This window comes from Panicum virgatum, chromosome 2N (genome assembly GCF_016808335.1).
Source record: "Panicum virgatum strain AP13 chromosome 2N, P.virgatum_v5, whole genome shotgun sequence".
NCBI classification, from domain to species: Eukaryota; Viridiplantae; Streptophyta; class Magnoliopsida; order Poales; family Poaceae; genus Panicum; species Panicum virgatum.
Genome location: NC_053146.1, coordinates 67,917,092 through 67,937,129, shown reverse-complemented (window position 1 = coordinate 67,937,129; position 20,038 = coordinate 67,917,092). Strand labels below are relative to the sequence as shown.

General features: G+C 49.3%; 2 protein-coding genes across 2 annotated transcripts; one reads left to right on the top strand and one right to left on the bottom strand.

Moving 5' to 3' along the window:
* Positions 1-369: 369 nt before the first annotated feature.
* LOC120662961 (extensin-like) lies at positions 370-840 on the bottom strand. Its single transcript, XM_039942004.1, has one exon. It carries the CDS (start codon positions 838-840, stop codon positions 370-372), a length of 471 nt encoding a protein of 156 aa, XP_039797938.1.
* A 12,326-nt stretch (positions 841-13,166) lies between these two features.
* On the top strand, positions 13,167-17,552 carry LOC120662075 (phosphatidylinositol 4-phosphate 5-kinase 6-like). The gene is made up of 8 exons (XM_039941162.1): positions 13,167-14,661; positions 15,053-15,217; positions 15,321-15,486; positions 15,586-15,702; positions 15,816-16,009; positions 16,120-16,226; positions 16,335-16,419; positions 17,029-17,552. Exons 1-8 carry the CDS (start codon positions 13,463-13,465, stop codon positions 17,315-17,317), a joined length of 2,322 nt encoding a protein of 773 aa, XP_039797096.1. The 5' UTR covers positions 13,167-13,462; the 3' UTR covers positions 17,318-17,552.
* The last annotated feature ends 2,486 nt before the right edge of the window (positions 17,553-20,038 follow it).

Genomic DNA, 20,038 nt, shown 5'->3' with positions numbered 1-20,038 from the left:
TCCAGGGGAGGGCAGGTCCAGCACGCAGGCCGGCGCGGCCTATCGGGCCGATCAGGCCGGCCCAGCAGCCAGTGGCCTAAAGGCCGGCTTGGGCTAGGGTTGGGGGAAACCCCCACCCCCGCCAACGCAGCTGCCAGGCGGCCGCCGCCGCCGCCGCGCCTGGAGGGTGCCGCTGCCGCGCCTGGAGGGCGCCGCCGCCGCGCCTGGAGGTGCCGCCGCTGCTGCGCCTGAAGGGCGCCGCTGCCGCGCCTGGGAGGCGCGCTGATGCGTCGCCGCCAGGGCAGGCCGCCTCGCCGTCGCGCTGATGCGCCGCCGCCCCGTCGCGCCGTCCTCCGCCTCCCGCCCTTTTCTTGCTCGGGTCTTGCCGGCCTAGGCCTCCCCCTCGCCGGAGCGAGGTGGGCGCCCCTCGAGGTCGTGCGAGGTCGCCTCGGCTGGGTCATGCCCGGTCGGGATGAACCTGCGCAGCCCTGGGCGGCGGTTCGCCGCCGCTGTCGCGTTGCGACGTGCCGGGACAGGGGGTGGAGGCGGGATTGGGAGCGGAGGCGCCATGGCCGGCTCGGCGATGCCGAGTTCGTCGACAGCCGCCGGCGCCTGAGGTGGGGGTGGAGGGGCGAGCTCCGGCTCATCGAAGACGACCTCGTCGGCGACGTAGGAGCTCTCCCCCTCGTCGTAGAACGGGAGGGCACCCCGGCGCGCGGCCCTGGTGCGCGGGAGCTCGAAGCCCGGCGGCTCCAGGGGCGTCGGGATGTACTGCGGCGTCGCCGGCGAGTACGTGGGCGAAGCAGAGCGGACCGGCATGTGGATCGGCGAGTACACCGGCGAGGAAGACCGTCGCGGCATCACTGACCGGTGTGGCGAGGCGACGCCATGAGTGGCTGACGCTGCCGGCGACCCTCCGTGCTCCACCCGCACCCTGGCTGTCCATCCATGGGACAGACAGTGGCGCGGGGAGCTCACGAGGACGCGCCCCTCGGCGGTGCAGTGATCAGGCGGCACCGGGGGGGCCTGGCAAGCCGCGAGGTCGTCGACGCGGCGAGCTCCATCGGCAGGAGCTATGCCACGGCGACCACGACGGCGAGAACGGCGCATTGGAGCAAGCAGAGCCTCAAGGAGCTGCTCACGGAGAAGACGACGGAGTTGAAGCATTTTCGGTGAGCGCTTCGGCATCTTACACTTGCTAATGTCGTCGATCTCCTCCTTCTCTCAGTTTGCTCAGTGTAGAGCAGGGTGCTGATAACGTGTCAGAGAATAAAAATTGTAGGGACAAGAATGTAGTGAATGGAGCCAATTTTCTCATTGATCTCAAGGTCCCTTTATATAGGGAGATTACAACCTAGTTAAGACTAGGCATTTAGAACATCAGTTTCTCTTTCTAATGGCAGCCATAAAACTCATTCATAGCATAGCAATAAACCCAATTTATATCTTTAACCATGGCTGTTACCATGGTCTTGATAGCTGCTTTGATGAGATCAAATAAAGAGCTTTTGTAACAGAATGCTTACTGCTTCTCATGCTGCAGTTAATTTGACCAGCAAAAGTTACTGCTTCTCATGCTGCAGATTTTTTTTTTCTTCCCCCCTTCAACTTCAGCACACTTCAATGCAAGCTTTGTCCTGGGTTCATGAGATATTGCAGTTCAAGTACATGCCATTACTTGTGACCGTGAAAGATCCAAGTGATGGATCGGGATCGGCGCAGCCGGCCATTCATATATGCATCTCTACCACCAACATATATGGGGTAATGGACCTGGCTATCTTTGGGTGCCTTGACGTTGCAGTAATTGTATACATCGGGCAGGCATACCCAGCTGCTGCGCCTGCACTGCAGCCAGCTCTTTCTGGTTACAGGTTCTGTTTAGTTCCCACTCCATAAATAAAAAAAACGCCACATCAAATGTTTCAATAGAGTACTAAATGAAATCTATTTACAAAACTTTTTGCATAGATGAGCTGTAAATCGCGAGACGAATCTAATGAGCCTATTTAATCCATGATTTGCAACAATGATACTACAGTAACCATCCGCTAATTATTAATTAATTATGGATTAATTAGCATCGCGTGGGCAGCACGAGCCTGTACGTTTCGCTCGGTCTAGATCATCGGGCCCTGTCGCGCAGACACTGACAGAGGCATGCATGTGGATGAGAACAATGGGGGTTGCAATTTCCCGGACGGTTGCTCCGATCCGATCCACCACTGTTGGATACGTCACATGTGCCGCCGATGTGCTCTCTGCAGCCTGAGAACACGGGAGGGAGACCCCTGTCTGGTCCGGACAGCTGTGCACCAACTGTGCCCAGGGATGGCCGGCTGGGCGCTTGGATCGACGACGGCCGGTACGAACGAGTGCAGGACTGTAGGGCACGGCGCAAGCTGCTGCGGGCCCACTCGTATAGTAGTAAGTAGGAGTAAGTAGGCTCTCGTAGGCAGCACAAGCAAGAAGGCAAGAGGCGCACGCGCCGGCCTTGGCCTTCCATCATGTACATGTCCGTGCGCCTGCCTGCCTGCCTCCCGAATTATAGTATCACCACCCCCCCCCCCCCCCCCCCCCCATATGAGAGGAGTATGATCCCACTCGGCCCGGCGCCTCTCTTTTACGCGCTATTATTGCGGCTTTCGCCTTTACAGCGTCATCTAGTAGTAGTATTGCATTGGATCGGAGTGGAGCGCCTCCTCCCGCAACATTAGCTAGGCGGCACCATTAATTTAACTGCACTACTCCTCCTACCATATGGAAGATGGAGCCACATCAAGAACGTCAAATTTCAAAATCAATTCTGTCTTTCATTTGCAAAAGCGGAACTCTTATAGGAAGTTGAGAGAGCACTCTCATAAAAATTTCACACCTATCTATAGATGGCTGTAATGCCCTGTTTGCTTACTTCTTCTCCTGTGCCAACTCAAACATCTCGAAAAAAAAGCACCTTCTTTACTGGCTTCTTTCTATAACCAATGAGATCTTATTCTCACGACAAAGTGCGCAGCAAGGAATTCCCTAAATGAAAGACACATGGGATAGAACTTTTCTACTTGATCGTTGCCTGCTTCCTCCCTGAAACTCGAACTCAAACCTTTTCGAAGCTGTGTTTCGTGAGAAAGTATATATACCTGAGCAAGGATCAGCACAGGGACGCGAATTCCTGGCTATCCAAGAAAAAAAAACTCGGGACTTGGCAAAATGCATGAGAAAACGAGGTTCAGCAGCAGCTCCAGCAAGAAGGAGGTTGAGGAACAACCTTCCTGTCGGGTGGTCTGTGTGACTGTGTTTGCGGTTCCAGTCGATCCGAGTCTCGCCGGACTGTTGACTGCGATCGTGGGATCCATATCCAAATTAAGGAGTAATCTATCAGTACATGGTATAGTGTTACACTTGTTTACTAGTAGTATAATAGTGTTACTTAGTCGTCGAACGACGACCAAAAAAATGAAGTCTTCGTGTTTGTCTTATTGCCCAATTTTGACATCTTGAAATTGACAGCCAGGAGATAACATTATTGTCACCGGTTGAAGTGACACGAGTATGCATCGGCAGTGTACAAGTGTGTTACGTTAAGCAATGAACACATCACAGGTTTGTCTGAACCCTCCAGTACGAAAAGAGGAGTCGTTGTCATTCAGATGCAGTCGACGATTTTGTCCGAAACTTGCTTGTACGATTTCCAGCGTGGTCATGTAGTGTGTCTTTTTGAATTTTGAACAAGCGCCACTTGAAAGGTTTGAATTAAGTGCTCATCCGGCTGCAAATACAACATTATATTTTCTGGAAATTCAAATACAACATTATTGACCACATGAAAAGCTGGCTGTTCTATGATTTTTGGATTGACATGACATGTATTTGTATGGTTCATCACTCACACTGTATGTTTCAGACAGATTTCCGACATGATAATTATTAATGGCCCAAGTTTAACATTGTTATTGCGGCGAAATCATTTGGTTTGGTACCCACAAACAGTGATGCTCACTACCATAACAATATCCCCAAACTCGATTCCTCATTATAGTGATTCTTACCTGTCGTGTTTCTATTGCTTCACTTGTAATTTTTTGACGAAGCACCGCATGCCACCACAGGCTGGGAGCTAGCTTGGCAGGGATAGGGAGGATGTCATCTAGGCCCCAAGAAATCCTAGCGAGTGGAAGGAACCCCACAAGAGCAAGCAACAAACAAAGGAGTAGCATCAGCTTAATCTCCCATCTTTTCAGCCCTAATGTGGATAAGTGGGGCAAGGGCATCCACATGCATGGGTCATGAGTAATAGAATGACCCAATTAGCCCCAAACCAGAGCGTGCTTAAGCTACTAAACCACCACACAATCTGGCCAGGCGCCCTGGCCATGATCATGACCCTAGTGTGTGCTTTGTTGGCCATCAGCTCAGCCCACCCGGGCCCACAGGCCACCCAAAGTGTAAAATTGCTAGTGTCTGCATCAACTTATCCTCGCCATCCATCACATATCCACATGCATGGTACACACTCAAGTTTGGTAGGTGGTGAAGGTGGAAAAAAAATTCTGAACAGTCCAAGTGGAGAGATTTGAGGTTTCATCACTCCGGCTGTGTTTAGATCCGATGGTAAAAAAAGTCACATCGGACACTATAGCATACTGTAGCACTTTTCGTTTGTTTGTGGTAATTGTTGTCCTACCATGACCTAACTAGGCTCAAAAGATTCGTCTCGTCGTGTACATCAAAACTATGCAATTAGTTTTTTTATTTACCTATATTAGTTTTTTTATTTACCTATATTTAATGCTCCATGTATGAGGTAAAAAAATTGATGTGATATGTAAATAGTGAAGTTTGGAGAGAGGAATTTTAAAACTAAACACAGCCTCTAGGGAAAAAGTCTCTGGAGCAGGATGATTTGATGGCGCCTTTTAGGACCATGGTCTCCTCAGGATTGCATGCTTTCTACTCCAATGGGATCAGAGCTGCCGAGTAGGAAAGAGAGTAGTCACTGGTGACGAGTAAATAACTGATATATTTCACGTAGTCCAAAAACATATGAGAGGAGTGTGTGGGTCCAATAATATTAAATAGTCTTTTCCTTTACATCTTACCTCCACATCAGCTAACCAAATAGCTAGTACTCCCTCCATCCAATTTTGATAGATATATTTGCATATGGCACAATGACCAAGGACAACAAGTGTGATTATCAATCTAATAAATGTAACACAGATTTTTTATTGGTCATCTAATATTTTAACTAGGAACTCCTCGTTATTAGTGCTATTTATTGTCATAACTCATGCCAATAGCAAATATAGCTATTATTTTTTATATTTAAGTTTTGTAAAATATCAATCAAAATTGGATGGAGTTAGGCTGCTGCTCTGCTATCTGCCCATACCGATCCGTCACCTTTCCACATACTTTCCTAATTCCTATGAACCCCATCTGTCGGCCTGGTGCAGCAGCGGTGGGCTCTCTCAGAAACATTTTTTTTAAGAAAAAGAAAGATAAAAAAAAGTTTCTGCCTCTCTTCGTGGATTTTATTAACACACGCGCCGCACCTGACTGACGTAACAGTTCTGTAACCGTCGCCGACAGGGTTTAGGTCCAGCCATTTGTCAAGTTGTCAGGTGAGCTCAACGTGCCACCGGATCATCGATTGGGCACGGTTAGGTGAGATCGATCGTGCTGATATTACAGGTGTGTTTAGTTGGCGAAAAAGTTTAGGTTTTGATATTATAGCACGTTTCATTGTTACTTGATAAATAATGTCCCATCATAAACTAATTAAGTTTAAAAAATTTCATCTCGTGGTAATTAATTAGACTGTGTAATTAATTATATTTTTCAATTATATTTAATGTCTCATGTATGTGTCTGAAAATTTGATGTGATGACTGTATAAAATTTTTTGGGAACTAAACACCCCCTACGTTGGCAAGCATTTCTTGACCTTGGCAACGACGAGGTCTAGCTGCGGAAGCGTAAGGCGCTTGCAGCAGCAAGCCAACGAAGATGGATGGAACTTGGCAGGAAGGCGTCGCTCTCGCGGCCGCGGTGGCGGAGGACGACGACGACGACGACCACGGGTCGGGGGAGGAGCCCGGCCGTGATTGGTGGGCCGCGCCTGTGGGGTGGGGTGTCAGGTGAGGGGCAGGAGGAAGACTGGAGGAGAAGGGATGGCGGTTCTTCAAAAAAGGAGAAGGGATGGCGGGATGGCCCGATGGGGCCGGCAAAAGGAGAGGGCGGGCAGCGGGGCAGGACGGGGGCAGGGGATCGCGGCGTGGCGCCCACGGTGCCGGGCGTGGCGGCGGCAGGGTGCCTGGGTGCCCCGGCCCCTGTCCCTGGCTCCCTGGGCGAGCGCGCCCCACCACACCACGGTCCACGGGTCCACGGCTCGCGATCGGTGGCTCTAGCCCTGTAAATGGTCTCAAAACTAAACTATATCCACACCAATCTTTTCTCATTAGGAAAACTAATATTATTCACACCATTCCAAACCACCACCCAAACCAATCTAACCCAAATATTTCAACTCATGGTGTAATAAACTATTAACCAAACTATGGTTACAACCCAATAAAAACTCGTTTCTCCAAAAAAAATTATAGTGTAGATTTTGCCACATCGTTTTGCACAGAATAACTGCTAGTTATACCGAGTCATCTCCAACAAATTTCAGTCAATTTCGATAAAATTTTATAATGTGAACACGAGATTTTATTTCTAGGATTTGGTTCTTGACGTGGGACTCACGTGTAATTCTAGTCACGCTGCTTTGCACAAAGTAGCTCCAAGTCATATTAAGTCATCTCTAAAAAATTTCAGTCAATTTCGATAAAATTTTATAGTGTGAACGCGAGATTTTATTTCTAAGATCCGGCTCTTGATGTGGGACCCACGTGTAATTCTAGCCACACTGCTTTGCACAAAGTAGCTGCTAGTCATACTGAGTCATCTTCAATAAATTTCAGTCAATTTTGATAAAATTATATAATGTGAACGCGAGGTTTTATTTCTAAAGTCCGACTCTTACGGACCGACATTTTTATATAACCATACTATTTTACCTAAAGAATCCATTTCGGCCCACCCAAACCATTACAATCTATATTTACATATAACCCATTCCATCCCACCCTATTAACTAATACAACCCATTTGAATCCATCCAAACACAATCCATATCAAACCCAATTCATTAAACTCATTTCAAACAACCATTAGCGGGCGACCTCCCTCTCCTGCAGCTGCTGGCCAGGGCGCGCGACGGCGACGGCGACCGCCCACCCCCCACCCCTCCCAGCGCTACCACTGTTCCGGTGCCCCTTGCCCCACCGGCCGCTGCCTGGGTGGCTAGCTGGCTCTGACGGCGCCCGGCGGCTCTCGGCCTTGGCTGCTGCACGCAACGGCCAGGCAATCTAGCTCGGGGGCCACACGGTTTGACGCCCCGGTGGCGCTCCACGTGGAAGCCGTTGAAAACCCCCAAGCGTTTCGTGTGCTGTGAACCCATCCACACGCATACGGCCGAGCGTGAGAGCTGATCGAGGACGGGAGCCTGCTGTCTCACCTCACGAACACACATGGGCTGCCTCTGCCTGTCTGGAAACCCGTCCTCCTGGGGAAAGTGGTTTTTACCTGCCGGATCGCGTCCTTGCTTGGGATTTTATCTCGCGTCGAGTGCAATTCGTGAGGACACGTCGCAACAGCTTAGCCCTAATCGCGCCGCCATTATTGGCGTTCCTTTCCTGTCTCCCCTGTGCCGCCCGGGCGGCGAAATTATCCCGGCCACGCACCCCTCCGCCGCGCTGATTATCACGGATCGGCAGCACCTCACGTGCGAGCTTGTCATGGCTCCCAGCCCATGGCATTTCTAATCACGGTTAGCGAGATCTAATCCCCTTGGCCAAGTACAGCAGGAGGAGGAGAGGGCCAGTCCACAATGCCCGGCCCGTCGTGGCGCCTACTACTCGAGTGCAGGCCGTGGCCCGGCCAGACGGTTGCGGGCACGCCGCTGCGGCAACCACCGGCGAGAAGGGCGTGGTCCGGGCGCACGGCGCGCGGCGCGTCCGGCGTCGTCATCCGAGGCGGGATCGGGATCGCGGCTTCCCTCTCGGGGGCGAGCCCGCCGGATCGTGGCGTGGCGCGGTGGTGACGGCCGCCGCGCGGCACCACTTCGGGACCGGAGGTGCCTGGTGCCGAGCGCGCGCACGCGATCTCGCTCCCCGGTCACCTGACGAGCGCTTTGTTTCCCGTTTCCGCACCCGCACGGTCGGCCTCGTTCCGCTTCCGGGTCAGGTGATCAGGTCAGCTGTCCCCGGCGCCTACGCCTAGTGGAGCAGAGCAGTGGTGGTGGCCTCGCTGCGGTCGGGGTCGCCGGCGTCGAGTTGGGCAACGCCTACCGAGAAATTTCTCGGCTACCAGGCGGGTGTGGGCTGTGGAAGCGGGGACGTCGCAGGGCCTACTCGCACTCGCACTCGCACGCACCCGTCCGGGTGGAAAAGGGCTACAAATGGAAGATATATACGATGCGATGCAAGTATGCAGCGACCCGTCAGGGTCTCGCCTTTTTTTCTTTTCTTCACTGACCCTCGTCGTCTCTCAGTCGACTCGCATCCCTTTTCCTTTTCCCTTTGTTTTTTTTCCGAGACGCCGAGACTGATAGATGGGAATGAATTCTCGCATGCATTCGGCTCTCCATTGGCAGAGCTCCATCAGTCGATCGGGATAGCTGGTACTCCATTGGCAGAACTCTCAGTTGAGGTTTGGCTTTGTCGCTTGTGTTTTGCGCCGTGCTAGTGGGGTTCCAAATCATGGCGATTAGGACGAGAGATGGGTGTGGGTGTGTTCAGCTTCAGCATGCTTGCAGCTCAACTGCTCAAGGATTTTCCGCTCATGCTCATATCTTGCCCTGCTGCTACATGAACGCGGACAAACTGTTTCGTCGTCGAGGTGTGACGGGCATGTCATTTTAGTGTCGTTTTCCTCTACGCATCCCATCATCACCATCAGAATTCAGACACGTCTTGTGCACACATTGATTCCACTTAGATTTAGGCACAGTACCCCGGCCGTGGTATCTTCATGACTTGCTCCCCTATGCTTCGTCGATCTGCAGCATTTATTTAGGACGGCAAACACCCCCAGCAAACAACAGAACACCTTGGATTATTGCTAGTATATATTACATTACTACTACATCTGAACAACAAACAAACAGAACAAGGGAGATGCGATGGGAGAGATACAGAACGAGCACAACACTACAGCTGTGTAAAAGCCAAGCAATAACTGGTCTGTTGACCTCGCTTTGTGTCCTGTACTTGTTCTTCTTTTTTCTTCCTCTTGGCCCTTTTGCCCCTGGCAAAGCGCTGTCCGTGTGTCGCTTTGTACATTGGATGGATGGGAGCAACACTATTTATTTCGCAGCATTAGCCCTGGGAGAACCGGTCAGGTTTTGCACCGGCCAAGGAAAACGCTACAAGTGTAGGAGAAACTAGACAAAAAAAAGTGTTTATTTAGACGAAACAAATTAAAATAGTTTTCTGGCCACTTGCCAGCGGGTAACTTTTAAGAAAGTTTAATGGAGCAGGATCTGGTCACTTCATTGGAAGCACGACAATTGTTACCATCTCCAGTGATGATCTGGCATGTTACTTGGCCAAACGCATGCAAATAACTTGCAAGTTCAGCAAGTAAGGTCATAATGGCTCTGTTTGGATACTCTATGTTAGTGTTAGTTTGTCTTAGATTAGAGCAAACTAACACCTAATTACCCAAACAGGTGTGTTAGTTTGTGTTAGATACAACTAACACCCCCTAAAAAACTAGCATCTCTAAGAGGTGTTTTTTGTGTTAGTTTTGGTGGGATCCACAGGAAAAGAGGGAAGTCCCACTCTCTCTCTCCTCTCTCCCATCTCCAGCCCCCACCCGAGCCGCCAGTCCCCTGCCCCTCCGCTATCTCCCTCCTCGCCGCGCCGGAGTCGGAACCTCGCGGCGGTGCTCCTCCCTTCTTGCCGTGGAGGCTCTACTCGCCGCGCCAGATCTCATCCCTTGTGCGGCTACGGTCGGAAAGATGAGCGGTGCGCGGCGGGCCTCCATGCTCCCTCCCTCGGCGGCCAAGGCGGCCATGGATCTCGCAGCCGCCCATGGCTCGCCGCCGCCGCTCGGCTCCTCCCTCCTCCGTGCCGGTCGGCCTCGAGCTCGTCGGCGCGGAGCTCGCCCGGCCTCAAGCAGATCCGCGCGTGGCGGAGCTCGGCCGTTATGTGCAGATCTGCGGGCGGCGCGTAGCTACGGCGTCGCGCGGGGTGGAGCGGCCACGGCGGGTGGCGGGGGAGCTCTGCGCGGCGGGGCGGAGGCTCGGCGGGGCAGCGGAGCGGCGTCGGGGCGGTGCGGCTGCAAAGAGAGTTAAATGAGTCAAATGATTGAAAAAGTGATTTTATTGTCAAACTAACACTAGCATCCAAACACCTCAAGTGTTAGTGTTAGTTCCGTGTTAGTTCTGTGTTAGAAACTAACACTAACATCTAACAGTGTTAGTGGATCCAAACAGGGCCAATGTCAGTGATAATCTTGAAGATGTGCAAGGAAAATATTAGCAATCGCTAGCAAATAGTTGACATATCTGAAACCGTGCTACAGCTGCAGATTCAACCGCAAATGTTGATCCCAATACAGAATTCAAACAGTACCTAATCGTGAGAGATCCATCTTCCAAACAAAATTAAAACGAGTTGTTCTTGCAGGAGTACGTCGGAGTAAACGTCATTGACAAAGTTACCAAGATTGTCAATGCTGTTCGATTTTGTGGTGCACTTTTTCCTCCCATTTGCTGCTCCATTTTCGTCGACCAGATCAGCATACATTGACGCTCAATATAGTACTCCTCCCAAACGTCGGTTTTGAATTGAGTTTTTGCCAAATGTCAACCCAAGCAAAAAGGAGAGGAAAAAAATCGCCATTTCTTAAATGCTATAAAGTTGGAGACGGAACGTACATGCTCTTCATGACAGAGGAACAACCAGCAGCAGCACGACTGATCCGATCTCGTTGAAGATTCACATCTCCCTGAATAGGGAGTATGCCACTTTAGTGTCATTTAGATATCAGCTTTCCTTTTCCTCCTTCTCTGATAATTGAGCTTTTGCTAGGGCCACAAGATTGTATCCACATAAAGCAAGAATTAGAAGCCTGTCATTAGTGGCATTTCCCTTTAACTACCCAGATGGCCGGTTAGACCTACAGAGGTCGAAAGATTAGGACCAAGCTAAAGCTATAGCATCACACACAAGTGGCAGCTGCTCAATACACCTGCAAGCTGCAATTTGCTATGCACCTGAAAGAACACATGTGCTGGTCCGGCAGGTGTGCAAAGAGCCAAAGATACAGTGACAAGACATCGAACCACGGAGCCAGGCCCAGTTGGAAGCTACCATGGCGTAGGAAGGGTAGGAGTAGGCTGATGGTAAAATGGTGAAGCTTCTGCCATCCCGGCGGCAGATGCTTGCTTGCTCTGTTACTGTTGAGGACCTTGGGGCTCTAGTCCTAGCCGCTTAGGAGAAAGACTCGGAGCCCGCCACCTCGCAAACAGACATGCCTCCTAAATTAAGCCATGAAATGGTTAACTAGTTGGTTGGACCTGCTAATTAAACGTAGGGACAGCGCTGGAACCCAAATCTCTAGCCTTTTGACGGTTTTGTTGAAAGGACAGGCACAGTCACAAACAGGTTTAAAAAAACACCCCAGATAAATCGATAAACCACTCATGCTCCAACATCAAAATTGTCAAAAACCCCTTTATTTGATTACACCATGAAAATTTCTAAATATCAGGCACCAATTTTGGAAAGCTGGCACCATAACAATTTTTTTCCACAGGCTATGCAATAGTAAGTTCTTAAAACCTATCAACATTGCTGTGTTCGCTTGGCTTGTCAGCCAACCAGCCAGCAGTACTGTTCTCTCATACTAAATCATCACCAGCCATCAGTTACCAGCCAGTCAGCAGTATTGTTCTCTCATAACAAATCAGCACCAGCCAAGCGAACACAGCGAATACTTATCAACAGTAAAATCCTTACAAAAGGGAGTACTATTAACTAGACACAAGTGTAGCAATCATTTACTAGTCAATGATGGTATTTTTGAGTGGTGTGCACAAAACCTCATACATTTAAAGAAAAATCCAAAATAGGGATTCATAAAAGTTCAATAAGTAGTTTCAAACTTGTGAGTAAAATATCTCCATCCTGCAAATGCAACTCTCAAAAGGGTTTCAACCGGAAAAATAAGGGAATTAAATTTCCGATCCTAAACTTCAACTCTCAACTCAACTATTCCAAACATTCAACTAACATGTGCTAGCTTTTAAACCATATATTTTGCCTTTCCCATACAAATTTCGAGTTTTTTTTTCAACCATATGCGCTACATTTGACAATGACCCTTTCTAAATCTAGAAGTGACACCACCAAAGCATCTTATATCAAAACTCAAATGGGCGCCGATATGAAAAAAGGCTAGCGACAAATGCAGATGGAGTGAAGCTTTCCAGCAACCATAAGTGGAGAGACTCCTAGTGTTGGGCAAATTGGATTCTATGAGCCGTAACGTCTCGAGGGAAACACGTCGGGGGTGTCCATAGATGACAATGCATTCACTATGTATATGACAATCACGTGAGACTCAATATTGATCAGTGGCGAACAAGCTGGTAGCGCGATGGTAAGCGCTCCCGTGGTGGAGCCGCCCGCCCGGGTTCGATCCCTGTCTGGGATGTGCCCAGGTGTCGCACGGGGAAATTTCACCAGAGGGGTGTTGGGGCTCCTGTGGTGTGAGTGTGAGTGCGCGTGTGTAAGCCCCGGCAGGTGCGTTCTCGGACTTTCCGGCAGCCCATCTGCGTTGAGCGCGTGGTTAGCGTGGGTGCCCAACCGAGTTCTTACATGATTCCCCAGTGCTCCTGGGTGCTTTCAAAAAAAATTGATCAGTGGACAATAAAATAGAAAAAAACCGTGGATAGAAAATTTAACCTTCTTGGACAGTTTGAAATTTATTTGTATTTAGAGATTCTAAACATTTGAAAATATGATCTTAAGTTTCAGTAGGGATAGATAAAGGAGAAATGGAGAAAGAACAAAAAAGAAACAAGCAAAGCTACTCGGGCCTGCCTTCATCTTCCCCCAGACCCCCCACCACTACACCCTATCCATTCTTCCTCTGTCCCCCCAAAACACATTTCTTTCTTTTCTTGCTTTCCTACCTTCTCGCTCGCTTGCGTGTCCCCGTCCATTCCTCAGCACTAACCCTCTCTTTCCCCCCAACAATGCCGCCGTGGAGGCACCGTGCGCGCGGCCACCGGCGGTGCTAGATCCGCGGCAAAGCAGAGCGACGCGCGCCCAAGGTACCGGGCGCGGACCTCGAGCAGCGGCGGCGGCGAAGAAGAAGAAGAAGGCGCAGGAGGAGGCGTGGCCGCCGCGACAGGCGGGGGCGTCCAATGCACGAGCACGCCCGCGTCAGGGCCTGGGAGGCGACCGTGCGCAAGGTGCAGCATCCCCAGCCCGTGGGCCGGCGCCGGGTGTCCCCGATGTCGGCCGCGGAGGACTCCGAGACGGCGTCCTCGTCGGGGGGCGGCGACGACGGCCAGCACGTGCACGGGTACGTGGAGCGCGACCACCCCAACGGCGACTTCTACACGGGCCAGTGGCGCGGCGGCGCTCCTCATGGGGCGGGGAAGTACCTGTGGACGGACGGGTGCATGTACGAGGGGGAGTGGCGGCACGGCAAGGCCACTGGCCGGTGCAAGTTCTCCTGGCCGTCGGGCGCCACCTACGAGGGCGAGTTCAAGGACGGGTTCATGGACGGCTCCGGCACCTACACCGGCGCCGCCGGGGACACCTACAGGGGGTCCTGGTCCATGAACCTCAAGCACTGCAACGGCACCAAGAGCTACGCCAACGGCGACCAGTACGACGGCGAGTGGCGTGCGGGGCTGCAAGACGGCACCGGCCGCTACACCTGGCGGAACGGCACCGAGTACACGGGGCAGTGGCGCGCGGGGCTCATCCACGGCCGCGGCGCGCTTGTCTGGTCCAACGGCAACCGTTACGACGGCGGGTGGGAGGATGGCTGCCCGCGCGGCCAGGGAACCTTCCGCTGGGCCGACGGCAGCGTCTACGTCGGCTACTGGACGCGCGACAGCCCCACCGGCATTGTCCAGCAGAAGGGAGTCTACTACCCGTCCCCGGCGGCGTCCTCCCCGACGGCGCGCGATCCCCGCGACGTGTTCGCGAGAGACCTGCCCACCTTTATGGGCACCAGCTCCAACTCGGCGTCGCCGCGCAAGTCACGGACGTCGTCGGTGAACATGACGACCAACGGGCGGGCGAGCTCGGTGTCCGGGCTGAGCAACAGCTCCGGCGGCGACAGGAAGTACGACAAGATTTGCATTTGGGAGTCTGACGGCGACATCACGTGCGACATTGTGGACGGGCCTGCCTTGGGGGACGAGGCAGTGTCCGTGCGGAGGAGCGTGTGGACGGACGACGGCGGTGATGACCAGGGGCTGCTGCCGTCATCGCCGGCGCCGCACATCACCCAGTGGGTGCCTCCGCGGGAGGCGAAGCGGCAAGGGGAGACCATCGCCAAGGGTCACAAGCACTACGAGCTCATGCTAAACTTGCAGCTCGGGATCAGGTGCGTGGAGTTCGTTTGCCTTCAATGTCTGAAACTTTCTGGTTGGGCAGTTGTGGGATTTGAGCATGCTATTTTGACATCACATAATGGCAGAATTCAGATTGAATCTTGTTGATGCCTTTGCTGATTGACAAGTTCTAGTTTGGGAAAATCGACATCTGAATCAACACAAGAGTTTGATTCATGTGTTGATTCAGGTTGTGAAGTAAAGTTCAGAAGTAAATTTCTTGGTGGCTAATCTGATTTTTTATCTGTTATTTTTTTAAGGCCTCAGCCTTCTGTGTAAATTTTTAACCAATAAGACGTTATAAAGTGCAATTGTTTGTCATTCACGTTTCTTGATAGTTGATTGAATTCATTGTCTTGCCTCAACATTCATATCTGGACACAGGCATGCAGTGGGGAAGCAAGGCCCAGTTGTGCTTGAGCTGAAATCGTCGGCTTTTGACCCAAAGGAAAAAGTATGGACAAAGTTCCCTCCTGAAGGCTCAAAATACACCCCTCCACACAATTCTTGTGACTTCAGATGGAAGGATAACTGCCCACAGGTGTTCCGGTTGGTCTTCACTCCCTGGATAAAGATATATGATCATTATGTAACATGTTCCTGTTTCTGTGTTTCATCATGATCATCAGCAGTGTTCTGAACTGAATTGCAGGACACTGCGCAAGCTGTTCAAGGTGGATGCTGCTGATTATATGTTATCCCTATGTGGAAATGAGGCTCTCCGGGAGCTTTCATCTCCTGGTAAGAGCGGAAGCTTTTTCTACCTCACAAACGATGATCGGTACATGATAAAGACAATGAAGAAATCTGAAGTGAAGGTCCGTCCTTTGTTGCTCCCTTTGTCTATATGTTTCTGACCCTTCATAGTAAGGCTAGAAGTTTCAACCTGAATACAAAATCACTTGTTCACGTTGCAGATGCTTCTGAAGATGCTCCCAGCTTATTACAATCATGTCCGGGCATTTGAAAATACTCTAGTTACCAAATTTTTTGGTTTACATTGTTTCAAGTTAGCTGGAGCAAATCAGAAGAAGGTTAGAGATGAATGCGGCTGTATAGTTCCTCTCCATCCTTAACTCTTTGATAGTACTGTTTGCCAACAACCATAACTAATGCACTGACTGTTTGCTTTTGGGCCAAAACCCAGGTCCGTTTTGTCATAATGGGAAATCTATTCTGCTCAGAATATCCTATTCATAGGCGTTTTGATCTGAAAGGCTCATCTCTTGGCCGCACAACTGATAAGCCACATACAGAGATCGATCAGTATACAACTCTGAAAGACCTGGATCTGAACTTCATCTTTAGACTGAATAAGCAATGGTTTCAAGAGTTCCAAAGGTGGTCATACTTTATCTCGTATTCTACATATGGTGTCTTATTAGTGCTTTTAAAAATCATGGCATTTTTTGTCCGTCATGTCAATAAAGATGTTACATATGTTGAAGCAGGCAAGTAGACAGGGATTGTGAATTCCTTGAGCAGGAGAAAATTATGGATTACAGTCTTCTGGTTGGCGTACATTTCATAGATAATAGAGAGAAGCTTCTGACTGAAGGTTGGTTGGAAAATTCTGAGCACCTTACCAGTTTTGTTATGAAAGAAATCACCTTAGCAATTTCATAGCATGGTAATTTATATCTTACAAGCAATTTGTTGGTTGAAGGTTCCATTGACTATGATATCAACAACATACTGGCAACTCGTCTTTCAAGAGGAAATGCAGATCAGTTTCTTGCTGATTCAAACAGGTAAAATAGACATTTAATTGCATTTAGCTGTTCTGTTTTATACTTATGAGGTACTGTTGTACTGGAATGTGACCTACAATCGGAATAATTGATGACATCTATCCTGTCACAATCTTTATGTCATATTTGGTAGCAGCATCTGTACCAGCAATCTTCTTGTTTAAGCAGCATTTCAACTCTAATGAGAAAAAAAGGCCCTTGCATTATTTTTTTGTGAACATACCTAATGAAATAGTTATTGTCACAATCTTGAGAAGTGAGACAGAATAATTGAAGATGTAAGATGCAATTATTCCCCTGCAGCCTATTCAAAATCTAGAATGTGTCCACTTAGTTCATGCCCACCATGACCTCTCACAACACTAATGCAGCTATGCTATGAGTCTATGACCCTATGCCCCTATTTGTTCCTTTCTGTTCATGCATCTCAGCTGTCTTCGATTTGGTTCTGTGTGCTGTATAGAATCCGAATATCCTAAATACTTGAACAAAAAATGTTATGATACAGAGACACACGACAAGTTGTAATTTACAATTAAACTTCCCTTCTGATTCAATTTTTTTTCACTTTGTACTTGAAATCAGCATCTGAATGTTTTGAATTAACAGGTGTCCTAAAATCAAACTTGGGGCAAACATGCCTTCAAGAGCTGAACTCACTGCTCGGAAGAGTGATTGTGAACTGCAGCTGATTGGGGAGCCAACTGGAGAGTACTACGATGTTATATTGTATTTTGGAATCATAGACATACTCCAAGATTACGATATCAGCAAGAAGCTTGAGCATGCATATAAGTCTTTCCAGTATGACCCAACTTCGATATCAGCAGTGGATCCGAAGCAGTATTCTAGACGTTTTAGAGATTTCATATACAAAGCGTTTCAAGAAGATGGATAGACAGCTGAAGACACGTTGAAACTTTAGAGCTCATGCAGCCTCCAGGTGCAATGAACTTTCAAATGTCAAAAGCAAGCTCAAGCCAGGCACGATGCAGCTGGTTATCCACACTCAAAAGGATGACTGGCGAGTCAGTAGTGGAAGCCACTGAGTGGCAGAGTTGTTCGAAAAGCCGTTATCATTGTTTTCCAGAAATCGTCTGGCGCTCATGTATATACATTGAGGCGTATACATACATATACATATATATATATATATATATATATATATATATATATATATATATATATATATATATATATATATATATATATAGCTCACAATATTTTGTAGGGTAGATGTTAACTTACTGATTCAGCTTACAGATAGAAAAGTTGTAACCCTAGCGCGCAAGCCAGTCCGAAGATGTAAATGTTTTTTACACGAGGTTAGCATGCATCAGGTCAGGTACAATTCTTTTGTTACTGTGTTGATGGGTACCTCTCAACTCATCCATAGGAAACCATTGGAGCTCACTGTAATGTACAGAGTTTTTGGTGACCTAGCAGTGATAACTCAGTTTTGTTCTTTTTTCTGGAATTGAATGATCACGTTTCGGATATTTGCTAACTTCCAATGATGCAACACCAAGATGGGGACATGGATGGACTTAGTGGCTGCTGAGGCATCAGCATTTGGTGTGCTTTAGAGTCACCCTGTGATGATGGCTTGTATACATTCAGCCAGGACACAGATGGAGCAATGTTTCGCATTTTGTGTAACTTGCTTCCCCGCAATGAAAAGGACACATTCTCCAGCCAGGCGTTTAACCTGCACATTCGCCCCTAAAATTTGGCAAATGGGGAGTTTTGCATGCCAAATTGGTAACCAGAAAGAATGCAAGCCACCAGGTCACTGTCCATTGTTCATGTTTGCTGGATGCTGATGCCTGATGCCACAGGAGGATTGCATTGGCAGGTCTGGATATGCATGTCAGTCACCCTGCACCTTTCAGTCACAGTCACGCACAAGAACCTGGTAGTCATCTTCTGCTCCTTCCAAAGCAATGATTGGTTAATGGTAGGCCTGGTGAATGAAGCTAGCTAGCACTTGGAGAAACTTTGCAGATGACGTGGATCCAAGTGTTTGCTTTAGGATCACACCAGTGCACGGATCAGTGAGGTTTCAACCTTCTTTTCTTTACATCAAGTACAAGAGTCCCTAGATCTATTGCATAAACGAAAAGAGAATGAACACAGTGAGGGAGTAGAGAGGGAGAGATCATCACCACCGGCGCTTGAACTCGATCCAGCGGCGAGTGACGCAGCAGCTTCACGGTCGCGGCGGCGTTGTCGTGGACGACGGCACCAACGGCGACGAGTCAAGGACAATGGCGGCGGCGACGAGTCAAGGACAATGGCGGCGGCGACGGTGGAGACGCCAGTGGAGTCGAGGACGACGACTGGCGTGGCGCAGAGGCGGTGGCTTCCCGTTGCTTCTGCGCACCCTCAGATCGGGCTAGGGTTTTTTGGTGGGTTTGGCGGCGCACGGCGAACCTCGTGCTGTGTGCCGCCGGCATCCACCTCTCTATATAGCGCAGCGCAACGGGGGCCCACCAACCATGTGTTGGGTTGGGCGCCCCCGATCAGGGCGCGGATTAAGGGCCTAATAGGCCGTTGGGCCTATTAGGAAGGAGATCAATCCAACATTCTCCCCATTGATCTCACTTTTTACTTTAACTTGAAACTTTTTTCTTTAGTTGTTCCATCACAGATTAATGAATAGAGCATGCTTTATCGTCACGGTTCAAGACCGATAGACTCAACAGCTACCACACACATCACTGTTTTGAAACAAATTCTTTATCTTTTGGGCCCTTTTATTCTCCAGAAATCACAGGCTTTCCCTTAAACCCATGCCGGCTATGTGTTCCATGAACACATTGGGTGGTAAGCCTTTAGTGAGCGGATCCGCAAGCATTTTCTTTGTGCTTATATGCTCGAGTGTAATAGAGTGATTCTGGATTTTCTCCTTCACAACATAAAAATTTATGTCAATGTGTTTGGCAGCACCACTTGACTTATTATTGTGAGCATAAAACACTGTTGGTTCATTGTCGCAGTACATTCTGAGTGGTCTTTGAATGCTGTTTACCACCCTTAAACCGGGTATAAATTTCTTTAACCATTCAACCTGCCCCGAGGCCTCATAACATGCCACAAATTCAGCGTACATCGTCGATGATGCAGTGACGTTTTGTTTGGAGCTTTTCCACGATATAGCTCCCCCTGCGAGTGTGAACACATAACCGGACGTGGACTTTCGGTCATCGATGTCCCCCGCAAAATCTGCATCTGAGTACCCTTCTATCTCTAGGGAATCGGATTTTCTGTATGTTAGCATGAGGTCTTTTGTGCCTTGCACATAACGTAAAGTTTTCTTTACCATGATCCAGTGTGCCTGTTCTGGATTACTTTGATATCTGCCAAGTATCCCGGTAACAAATGCTAAGTCAGGGCATGTACAAACTTGAGCATACTGTAGGTTTTCGACAGCTGAAGCATATGGAACCGCTTTCATTTGATCGATCTCATACTGGTTCCTGGGACATTGAAATTTCCCAAATCTATCACCCTTGACTATTGGAGCAGGTGAAAGCTTGCACATATGCATACTGTACTTCTTTAGAACCTTTTCTAAGTATGTCTTTTGTGATAGTCCTAATACCCCCTTTGTTCTATC

Bases quoted from the DNA above. Each gene is read 5' to 3' on its own strand.
- LOC120662961 (XM_039942004.1), bottom strand. From the start codon at position 840: ATGCCGCGACGGTCTTCCTCGCCGGTGTACTCGCCGATCCACATGCCG.
- LOC120662075 (XM_039941162.1), top strand. From the start codon at position 13,463: ATGCACGAGCACGCCCGCGTCAGGGCCTGGGAGGCGACCGTGCGCAAG. The intron at 15,218-15,320 runs GTTGGTCTTCAC...ACTGAATTGCAG, and splicing joins AACTGCCCACAGGTGTTCCG to GACACTGCGCAAGCTGTTCA. The intron at 16,010-16,119 runs GTGGTCATACTT...ATGTTGAAGCAG, and splicing joins TGGTTTCAAGAGTTCCAAAG to GCAAGTAGACAGGGATTGTG.